This window comes from Manduca sexta, chromosome 6, assembly GCF_014839805.1.
Source record: "Manduca sexta isolate Smith_Timp_Sample1 chromosome 6, JHU_Msex_v1.0, whole genome shotgun sequence".
In the NCBI taxonomy this organism is placed as follows: Eukaryota; Metazoa; Arthropoda; class Insecta; order Lepidoptera; family Sphingidae; genus Manduca; species Manduca sexta.
Genome location: NC_051120.1, coordinates 230,743 through 243,247, shown reverse-complemented (window position 1 = coordinate 243,247; position 12,505 = coordinate 230,743). Strand labels below are relative to the sequence as shown.

Below are 12,505 nucleotides of genomic sequence, written 5' to 3'. Positions count from 1 at the left end.
CCCCTATGCCGTACCAGTAATGTTTAATGCAATGAGACGAAAGCCACACGCAAAACAATACTCATAAAAAATATGAAAATACTATGATATGGTCATTAGTATTTTATTGTATGCTATGTTCTATCAAAATAAATATAATCGATATGGTCTAAGTTGGAACAAATGTTTGCGTGACAAATGTTTGGTCAAGATATTTGTGCTGTAACATTTTATGTCTTCTAGCAGAACTATGTACGTGACCGTGGGAAGATGTTTTATTCATATATATATTCTTTAAATAGTGCTGTTTTATATCGATGTAAGTACTTTGACAAACATGACATTGTATTTAAGTTGTTTTAGTTAGGTATTATACAATGAGCTCGTCATATTTACTCGATTATTTAAGTGTGCCATCTGAGTTGTATCCTAAAATTAATTTTCAACAGAAATAAAGAACGAGCATGTTGATTTAAAGCATTTTTTATTATTCCAAATATCTTTAAAAAAAGTATTCTACCGGAGTTCGATCTCACGGTGATCTCAGGTATAAATAACAAAAAGAAGGTGACGTAAGTACGTCATAAACATACAAAAGAGGCATCATAGGCTTAATTTTTAGTGATTATAGCCTCACTAGGAAAATGAAAATCCTCGCTATGTTGCGGTGAAAAATAGAACTAATTTCAAGAAATTACTTAGTTAGTTCTATACTTGTACTGGCTGCCAACGAAAATATTAAAACAAAAACGCAGAAGTGGCGCCCGTAAAGCAGGTTTTTTATTTTCACGGTCAGGCTATTTCACAGCGTCAATAAATTAAGTAGCCTCTTCCTAAGTGGAGTAAATATATTTCTTGTCTAATTATTAGAGCTGTTTCGCATGGAATGTGTTCATTTCAAACCACACTGTCCTTTCGACGCAAACGATTGTAATTATATACGACAAGTACATACGTGATGCTAGATTAATTGAAGACAGTTGAGATCTCAACCAATGCGAAGCACTAAGCGGCAGATATTTACGTAGCATTTTTCCTCGATCGCCGAAGGAACGTAATCCTGAATATCGTGTTCTTTGCTAATACTTAGACGGCAAATTTGTAGTTTGTCCCGAGTTTATCTCTAAAAGAAGAATGAAGCTGTGTTTTGAGTCGATATCAAAACACTTTAGACCCACTCCTTCTGACGCTCTTGTGTACTAAAACTGTAATGATTCAGGAAATACATCTTCGTAAGGAACTAATTAATAACATGTTCTTTTCATTCACTCACGAACTCTCAACTCACTCATAACATTCTTGTAGGTAGTGTTTTGTTCATTAACTTGTCTCGTCACTTCGCGCTTGGATGCGCGGCGACCGGTTATGTGATTTAAATATCAGTAATTTTAAATTATAAAGAACAAACATCCATGACATCATGCGTGTTTACGTTTATTTTGGTAAGTTTTTCTGTTTGAATTTTTTTAATAATCCGATTCTAATCCTAAATGGCTTTATTGGAAAACTTTGTGTTGTTTAAAATCGCAAAAACTCTTCATCAATATGTAAATTAGATTTTCGAGTTGTCATGGCATACCGAGTGGCCAGTATCATCGCGAAGGGCGTTATCTAAAATCTATATTTCAAGATACAGAATGGTAATTGTTTTTCTATAACATCAAATAATATCATTTTTAGTCACAGTATTTATTACTTTGATAGTACGGTTCTTGTGTTTATATACTTATATATACTATTTACGGCAGTTGCTATGCCAAAAATTACATTATATTAATTATAAAGAAAAAAAATTTAGTAACCGAAGCTTTTTGTAGCGGCAAATAAATATGTAATATATCTAGTATTTCATACGTTCTAAATTCCATCAACATAGTCCATACCTACTATTTTACCTGCTTACTTGATAACAAACAATTTAATTTGGTAAATAAAATAATTGATTATTCCAATAACATAATGTTGAGTCCTACAGGTTTTCTTATTCATTACTCCTTTCCGGTATTTTTTGTAATTCGATGAGACATGAGTAACTTCTCAGTCGTTGAAACTTCGCACCATCAGAATTTACATTTGTATGATACTAAGATTTTTGAATCTATTTGACTCGGACAAACAGTTCTGAGTCTCTGTTTAGATATTTAATTAATTCACAGACAAAATAAGAACAAAAATTGCATATGAAAAGTCACGTATTTATTTCAACAGTTTTAAAATTTTCCATCTCATATTATATGGAATAATGACGTGCGTCCTCTCTTTCGGCCTTGGTGTTTCTCATTTTATTGACTTCCTTATTTTTCGGCGAATTCTCGGGGAAGTTTTCCAATAAATTCTTTGAAAACGTAAGTGTATGAAATATTTGCAAACAAAAATTTATAATTTGATCGTATCTCCGAATTGTATTAGAGTCAAGATGCCTTTCAACAATCGCTAATACCAATAAAAAACAAAAAAAATATATATTAGAATGACATCATCCTAACGATAATTCTATCGCTAAGATATATCATACCCATACATAACGTTAGCGTTAACAATTGTGATAAGACATCTTGGCTACGGTCTCAGTATTGGTACGATCAGTCACTCCCAACATTTGTGCACGTATTAAGTTACAAAAAGCTAGTACGCCTTTCAAATTATATTTTTTTATTTGAGTCAATTTGTATATTATAAAAACCATATATTTTTGCGGAAATTGCTTTGTTAGCCATTAGCATGATTGTATAAACCGGTACTTGCTGTTTATTATAATCATAGACGTTAAGATTTAGGTATTAACAATTAGAGATATAGTTCATTTTCCTACTACTGGATATGATATAAAATACTTGAATTGATTGGACTGCCTATTAGCTTATAAACTATGTAAAACGTTTACATTAATTATAACCTATGTGGTTGTAATGTCTAACGTTGGTATGATCTTTGGTATTAATAAATATGTGACTTCGATGCCGTCCCACTAAACCCTTAATTATATACTTTTTAATAATTTTCAAAATGATAAATTAAACATCGTTCGACTATTCCATTTTAAATCTTCTCGAAAAAACGTTACTACATTCTTGATCGTTTTCTGGAAGGTGATATGATTATTTTAAATTCCAGCACTTATACTAACTCTCCAAGGCTTAAATTGCATCGAGAAACATGTGGCACACTCCAGACTGAACTTTTTCGACATAGACCTCCTTCGATACTCCGCTGAGGATAAAAGCGGGAATGTCATGGTCTCGCCAGCCAGTATTAAGGCCACTTTAGCAATGCTGTTAGAGGGAGCAGAAGGTGAAACAGCGGAAGAAATAAGAAGAGCGTTAAGATTGTCTCCTGTTAAGACTGAATGGAGAGAGGAGTTGAATTATTATTTGTTTTCTCTAGAGGTAAGATTAGAAAGACTTATTTGTGTCTAAGTTTTCGAACGCACACTCGACATAGCTTATTTCATTGATACGACCTTAGTCTCTACAAACCTGATTAAATATTTTTTTTGTATGGCTTTGAATGACGGGACGAGCTTGCCGTTCGCCTGATGGTAAGTGATACGACCGCCCATAAACAGTAGAAACACCATCCAACACCTCGAATTACAAAATATTGTTGGGTATTGCACTGCGTTCGCCATCCTGAGACGTGAGATGTTAAGTCTTATTATGTTCAGTAGTTACACTGGCTATAATGTCCCTCAAACCGGAACACAACAGTGACTACACACTGCGGCAGAGGTCATTGCGGTGGTAGACCTACCGAGGCGGACTCTCACATATGAGAGACCTACCATCAATAAATTAAATTAATCAATCTCGATACAAGTAAAATCATTAGTAGTTTTAAAACGTTTATTAATAATGTTTGTAATTGAATCACAGGCAGAATAAACACGCATAATTAGTTCATTCTGATTATGAGAGACAAAAATATTATTTAAGAATATATGTAGATTCCGTACGTAATTTATGGCGGTAGATACAATTTAGTTTCTTTAGTGATTTGAATCGGCAGACAGATTCATAACAAAAAATAAACGAATTTAAAGATATAACCGTTAATATAAAAACATAGGCATATCACGACCTAATTTGACCTTGTATAAATTAGAATATAGATTCTCATGAACAATCATATCGTCAATATTTAATATCAAATACCTAAATTATTCGAATGTCGTATGATGTCATATTTTTTTGTATTTAGCTAGGATAATTTACAAAAGATCGTACTAAACAGTGATATTATGTTCAAAACCTAAACTATCCGATTTCATTTATTACAGACAAACTCTTCAGGCGTCCTGCTGCATAATGCAAACGCGGTGTTTGTGTCAGATAAGTTGAAGTTAAAAAAGGACTACGATACATATTTGCACAAAGTTTACTTCTCAGATGTAACTAAAGTTGATTTTAAAGACGCAAACAAAGCATCACAGCTTATTAATGTTTGGGTAAAACAGAAAACTAATGGGCTGATTCCGTCAATAGTGGCACCTGGTAAGTACAATTCCTTTGATGTGACGTCAATATGATTCAGTTTATGACCACTTATTCGAGGTAGACTGTCTTTAGTATTGAATAGGTCAGTTGTGTGATGGGTAAAAAGTTTATGAACACAATATGCTCAACGATTGTAGGGTTCTAGGGTCCTGAAAGATAGGCTCGGTTAATTTTCGGATAAGCATTATCAGTCACTAAATAATTATTTATTTACATAGCCTTTTATATGATATTACAATTGATGATATTAATATTGAAAAAGTGCAACTTCTGCAATGACCATACCTATAAAGTATTTAGTTGATTTCCGTCTCATGACATATTCAATATCTTAAACAAATTTGATTGCTCAATCAGAGCATTGAACCTATGATTCGTTGCCAAAACAATGTTATGGTACAAAATTATAAAGTAATATTATTTCCTTTCAGCTTCCTTTTTATCTTATAATAAAAACATGATGAACGCGCCATTATACCCTAAAACACATTATCGTTTTCTTAATTTAATTTGGGGGATTACCCATTTTTGTTTTGATCTGTGGTCTAATGATCTCACTGCAGTTGAGAAATATTATCCTCGTTGCTTCGAATGAGCATATTTTTTAAACACACTTATACGTAATATTAATTAATTTTTTCGCCATTTCTGTGATGCGGTTCAATATTAGGATGCTCTTATGACGTTGATTATTGCACCATTGATTTATATTTATCTACATTATAATAAACTCAATAATTTATCAATCATGGACAAATCTTTTTTGAAATATAGTATTTTGATTACTTTATTTATTTTGGAAGCTATTACCTTATTGAAAGCTTTATTGGTAACAAAACACTATATATCTCAGTGCATATCAGTTATCAGTATAACCATATTGTTATTATCAATGGTAGCATATATGGATGAAGGGGCATAATTTTTAAGACATGGCATATTTTTTCTTCCAGTTGATGTGAACCCATTATCAGAGATGTTGGTCACCAACGCTATGTACTTCAAATGCTTCTGGCGTCATGCTTTCAACCGACGCTTGACTCGCGGCGCTTGCTTCTACAACCGGGGCACATGTCTAAATGTCCAGATGATGGATTTACAAGCCAAACTGAACTATGCTTATATTGACAACCTAAGGGCTCATGCCGTTGAACTTGCCTCTATCAGGTTAGTTTATTATGAATAAAGAAACTAGAATCTAAGTTACGATGAGGATAATGGACTTTTAAGATTGGGTATGTATGGTACAAAATCATGAAACCGCAACAATAATAATGATTATGAACACAGGAAAACCGTAGACGTAAATGCAATTAACATATGACCCACGTACTTTACCTTAATACTTGGCCAATGTGTCTTAAGTTTACAATTAGGTATTCTATGTTTTAATTAACAAGGTATGAATTAAGAAACACTTATTTCTTTCCTTCATTGTTGTAGTGTTCTTGGGTTGTTATTTGTGAGGCTTTGTGTTCGATTCCTTGGCGAAACAAAAAATTGTGAGTGTATTGAAACTTATGCCATATATGATAGGCTCGTCTCTTATAACAATATGAGACGTGGACTTATGCATATCTGCCTCTCTCCCGGAATTAAGGTGTTTAGAGAAATTATTTATTTTTTTTACAAACAAACAATTGTCCGTCGTGACTTTCGATACTAATAAACTTACTAATTAATATACAGTCAATTCAACTTCTGAGCGCTTCTACGCATTTTCTTTTTTCTTTATGTAAAATAAAATAAACCCTTAGTAGTTTATTTTAATGAATAAAGAACGTTTGATAATAGCAAAACAAATTTTAAAGGTGATTTGAAACTTTGAATTAATTTAGCGAATTTTGTGAATAACTGTACAACCCACACCACAAATACAGTTTTGAACATTTTAAAGAACTAAGTAATTGATATTTGCAACAAATACCACAATTGTACCTTTGTAATTGCACATAGCATTTTTAACATCATACATAATGATATCGAAGCATAACAATAAAAAGTTGGTATACATAACAGAGGGTCATTGATGGGGTCAAATCAAAAGGTTTAGTCAAACGTGTTAATACGGGTAAATGTAAATATATATTTAAAATAAAAATATGACGCGCTTGGGAAGTCCGACCTTGTTGTTGGCTTATTCCAAGGTTAACCGGATCGGGTAATAGTCCATATTTATATTATAAATGCGAAAGTAAATCTGTCTGTTATAGTGGCTAAGGGTGACATTTTCCAAAAAGAACCCGACACAATATATACAAGTGATATGTATAAAAGGGGTTTGCTTCGTTCCAATGATAATTAGATTTTAGATTAGTTACGAAAGCCAGCAGGAATCAGTTTATATGGACTTTCGTGACTGGTCTGTTACGCTTTCACTGTTAAACTGCTGAACCGACTTCGATGAAATTTGGTATGGATATAGTTTGAGGCCCTGAGAAGGAAATAGGCTACTTTTACCTTGGGAAAATATATAGCGGGAGTTTTATCTCAGATAACTCTTTTACACATGCAGAGCTGTGAGAAAAGCTAGTTTTATAATTTTCCGGTTGCAGTTACGTAAACACAACGAATTAATTTACCTCCATACGTAAATGCTTTATTTTTTCAAATACCTACAATAATCGAAGAAGTAAAAAAAAATATTATTTTTGTTCATATTGACATTAATAAAATCTGTGAGATTAAAGAATTTATATTAACTTGATTAAATAAACAATATAAGCTCACGTTACTAATTACTGTATTTATTACAACTATACATATTTGATCATTTAGTTAAGTCCTGACGTAATACACAGTGGGTTACTGTTATTACAATTGTAGTTACATCAGCCATTAGTAAAGATATTCACATCACCACCTTTGTAGGGCTAACTTTAATTTAAGAAGAGTAAACAGACACTAACGATCATATCCCAATAAAGGAATACGAGTATCTTTACGTAATGATGTTGATCATTTGTTTCAGGATGCACGTTACTCCATGATTCTGCTGGTGCCCAGGGACCGCGACGGTCTTTACACTCTGACCAGAGCTCTCCCGTACATGAGCGTACCCCAGCTTTCGTAGCTGATGGAAAATGAAGATATCAAGTTATCACTACCGAAGTTTACAGTGGATTACAGTGAAGACGTCGTTGCGGCTTTGAAGAAGGTAAGTTTTATTTTGAAGATTATGAAATGCAAATAACAAATAGCCACCATATACGCTCAAATACCCAAAGAAACTTATAACTACAAAAAATAATCGTGCAAAGAAGATAGCTATAACAAAAAACAAAAATATTGGTAGTAAACCTAAATGTATTTTTTATACTCGTATACTCATATATTTATTGGTTAACAATAAAAGAGGTTTTGTATGCAGAAAAGGGTAATGCCGATAGCAATCTTAAGAACACAGGTATTCAGATGTTACGACGCAAGCATGCATACAAAGTGGGTTAAAAGACTTGTGTTTACATCGAACTACAACCTAGTACGATTGTGTTTACGGCTAGATAGATTCCCACTTACGCTAAAAATAGAAATGGGAATTGTAGATACTTTGTTTTCCTTCGATTTTGCAACTATCGACCTTCCCAAATTTGGTGTGGGTGTGTTTGAGTTTCTATTTTTCTCGGGAAATAAATCCCTGGGAGCTATAATTGCGTCCCATCGCTAGTAACAATGGGTCGTCTCTTATAATTGTTTCCTTAGAAGGTAATTCGTTAATCTTCATAATCTGGAGTTTATACTTCTTGTCTAATGAAGATTTATATACTACGGAAAAATTTAACCACAACAAAATCTAATCTTGGACATTATTTTACCGTCTTTTGTTATCTTCAGATGCGGATCAACGCCCTGTTTTCAACTGAAGCAAATCTCTCATCTATTTTCGAAGGTTCGAAACCCTACGTCAATGGGATATACCATAAAGTGTACATGTCTGTAGATGAGGAAGGCACCGTGGCTGCTGCAGCGTCTTCGGCGATGGTGGTTCCTCTAATTAATGATGGAGTGGATCTAAGAGCTGACAGGCCCTTCGTTTTCTTCATAAGAGACAATTTGTCAGGTGTTGTGTTGTTTGAAGGCAAGATTGAAGAGCCTAATGAATTTGTTGAAGTTAGTGCAAATGGTAAGATTATAATGATAATTTCCTTAATTGGCTTTCTTATTGTAAGTAAAATTATTTTAGTGTCATTATCAAACAATATAATGATTAATTTATTATAATTTGGGTTGCGTTAAAAATAAATATTTTAGTGAAAAATATGTTTATAATACTTATTTAATGTTTTTACAGGTAAACCCGCAAGGAATACTTTAAGCTGGTACTGATTTTGTATATACTTTAAATAAAATGGTTTTAAAAACTGTGTTTATTTCATTGGTTATATTCAGAAACAAAATACATATTTCAAAATGTCTAATGAATACCACTTTAGATGAACCACAACGGTATGCTACTCGATTATTTCCTTATCTATTTTCAATAAACGAATTTATAGACGAGTTAAAAAGAGGATGACCAACTTATCACAACTCAAAATCCATAATTTACTCTTTAGGAAATATTTACGATCGTCTCTAAAAATTCGTAATGAATTCGAAAATAGCTATTTACTCTTCGTTAGGAAATATAGTTGGGCCATGCCATATCCAGGTCACTATTGGCACAGATGCTTCAATGTAACCATTGTAAAATTAATCATAGAATTCCCTATATTTTGTAAGTTATTATACCAACATTGTATTATAATAATATTTGTGTATATTGTCCCACTTGGCAGGGCTTGCTCCGCTATTAAGTTTGAGGTATTGATCCATAATGTTTTACTAATGCGCGTTGGTTGATTTCACATAAATGATAAAACAAATCTGCAATATCTTCGTTGACATAAACTTTACCTAACATAGTCACTTAATTATAAAAAAAATGAAATACTACCACAAGATGTCGCTACTATAAAATATGAAACTATTGAACTATTAGTATGAGGGACATAAATAGTTTTTGTTTTGAAGTCAGCAAAAAAATTGTTGATATATAAACGAATACTACGACAGCCGTAATTTTAATAAATTGAAAAAAAAGAACAACTCAAAGTTCAGTGAAAGCAAACTAGAAATCTGACATGGCGGGAAAGTTAAATGGTCAACTTAGCTATAGTGTTTATACACGGATTCTTGGCATCTGAATGGAGCATTTGATAGCCTTACCAGGCAGATGAGATGGCTATCGCGCAGTATTATGCACAAATATCGTGACTATTTATTCTTATTATCGTCGTAAAAATGCTCAGCGGCACTTAAAATATACTTGTTTCTTGTTTATCCTAACTCCACTAGTACTATCTTACACTCAAATTAGGTATTAACACCAGTTTTTGCTTGTATTAAATCGAAATAAAATTTATTTTTAGGTCATGTTACAAATTCAAACTATATCACCATATTTGATACCAATTAATTTTACATAATTTTTATACAATATAACTTCTTTATTAACCACAATTTCTTTGTTTCTTGCCGGCATAATAATATAGGGGAAAGAAGGTAGCTACACTCAATTATTTAGCCTCTGGCCTGTGTGTTAAAGAATCAAGAGTATGTCAGAAAGTACTTATTATCTTTGTCCACTCTCTAATAACGGGTTAAAAATACGCAAGTTAGGTGTTTTCTATCTACATACTACAATTATACTGGTACAAAGGCTTGTATTGTGGCTTTATTTAAATGTTAGTCTTTCTAAACGATTATAATAATACACACGGTCTATTTCCGTTTGTTCTTTTCCTTTAATGGTCTAATAATTCAGTATTATTAAAATATAAATATCTATGTTTCAACCCCTCGGGTTAAGTAGATTGTTATTTTATTTTATTCGCTGGTAATAACACGTTGTCGCTACCATCACTTGGGGGGATAGTTGGTTGGTGGTTGCACCGGTCTTCCGGCCCAATGTCGACATTCGGGAGTATAGCATCATTCGAGTATTAGACCGAGTCCCTAACCCCTGTATACTCCACACCGGCATACCCACCAAAACCCGCAGTGGATTTTGGCATATGAACTAAATTGTTTCTTGGCATGTTACGTATAAAATATTAAATTTAATCAGATCTGATAGTAGTCTCAAAATTGTTTAGTTATATTTAAGTTATGGAAATGCTTTGTTAGTTCTGGTTGTTGTGGGTGAAATATACTTTCGGCGCTCTTTACTGATATATCTCTGAGGGAGAAGAGCGGGGATAGTTGCGCCGACTCCACTATGACTAGGAACACATTTGAGTAAAACGTGTAACAAAGACAAACTTCTTATTGAATAGGGTTATCAGGTTTACGTGCATAATGATTATTGCCTTTGTTATTTAATGAAGTCGAAGGAAAATACCATGTAATAAGTAAGTATAATATGCGACCTGTTCCAAACGAAAATATACCATCAACATATTTTAAAATGAGTACTGTTATGATCAAAGATTACTGTATTGCTGTTTAAAACCGATAAACAGGTTGTTAAGTCCAGTTACGCAGGGCCTATGAAAAAAATTAACATAAACTTTCGCAAAAGGTTTATAAAAATGATTGCAGGTTTTTAGAGTGATAAAATCCTGTTAATGTTTGGTAGGATAGGGATGAACAAATTAAAGACAATAGCATCTTCATTAAAATATACAACTCTTACACTTATATTTATATTTTATAGTACAAGTTAGGGTTTAAGTTATACTAGCTATGCCCGCGACTTCGAACGCGCGGATGAATTGTTTTTTCGATATCTGTTTTTAAATTAATAACAGCCTATATTCTGCTTCCATTTATACTCTATCCATCTGTGAATACGGCATGAAAATCTATAAGTAGTTTCGAAGATGTGCACTAACAAACAAATAAGTAGAATAACAGACAGATGAAAAGAATATAGAAAATCGCTGATTTGTGTTCTATTATTCGTCTTTAATCATCCATAGTTTATTACTTTTCTTTCAGTTTACAGACGTACCAGATTCTGTTTTATTATACGTAAAGATCCCAGTCTATCTATCAGTGTAATCTAATTAGTTCAATATATTTTAGTGTCTCATCGTCCTCTTCTACGAACCCTTCTTCGATCTTTAAACATTTCAACTAGCACACAATTATGATATTAGTGTTAATTGCTGGCGATACTAAATCCATTACGTGTTTCACTTATTCGACGAACATTCATATCTAAGTCCCAGATTATTAGTAATAAAAAATCTACTTTCCACTTAACATTCTAGATCTTTAATGACGTACTGGTGCTGGTAAAAGCGGTGGTGAAACCAGTCACTGGACGGAACACGTATCTTGATGGATTGCTTCTAATGAGGCTGTTAAGTCATTTCACTTTTCTAGATATATCTAACTTACCAGTTATGATTTACCTGGTATTAGCTAAAGTAGGATTGTGGAACAAAAACACAGCGTGGAATTACGAGTTGAATGATGTCGTACTGTGTTTGCGGTATTATCGATCTATGTGATTGATGAAGTATTACTTGGATTTATATTGGGATTAAGAATTGTTTGATCTGAGATGGCGACGACGTTGTAACTGATCTAACATATCGTGCTATCACGATAGTATAGATCAGGAGGCGGTTTGATATTAACATGATGTAGAAGAAGGGATGGTTCCTGTACGTTCATCTAATCGTTTCAACTCATCTAGAACTTCAAACTCAGTGAAAGTACCGAATATAAGAAGTAAGCAGAAACTCACTATATTATGTCATTAAAACCATCCAAATATTTTTAGTTTTTAGTTCGATCCCATGTAGCCTAGAAGGGATAATAAGTTGTGCTTTTGTGAGTCAGCACGTGTCTTCAATTGCGCTGTGACTGTAATTTACTTACTTGTCTATAATTGCTTTTTACCTAAATGTCTTAATTACATTTAGAAGCATCAAGCAATTACGGTTTTTGATGGGTAAACTCTCTCTGAACGATATCATGTGGTGTTTATGCTTCAGGGACGTTGGAAAGTTTAAATTTGTTTCGAAAAGGTCAACGAATTT

At 32.9% G+C, this 12,505-nt stretch overlaps 1 protein-coding gene across 1 annotated transcript; it reads left to right on the top strand.

The window, feature by feature from the left end:
• Positions 1–1,262: 1,262 nt before the first annotated feature.
• Positions 1,263–8,834, top strand: LOC115451605 (serine protease inhibitor 42Dd). Its single transcript, XM_037445988.1, is given in 7 exon segments — positions 1,263–1,421; positions 3,094–3,365; positions 4,256–4,469; positions 5,426–5,643; positions 7,444–7,629; positions 8,307–8,595; positions 8,764–8,834. Coding segments are annotated over 7 exon segments (1,236 nt in total). The 5' UTR covers positions 1,263–1,399; the 3' UTR covers positions 8,799–8,834.
• Positions 8,835–12,505: the final 3,671 nt, after the last annotated feature.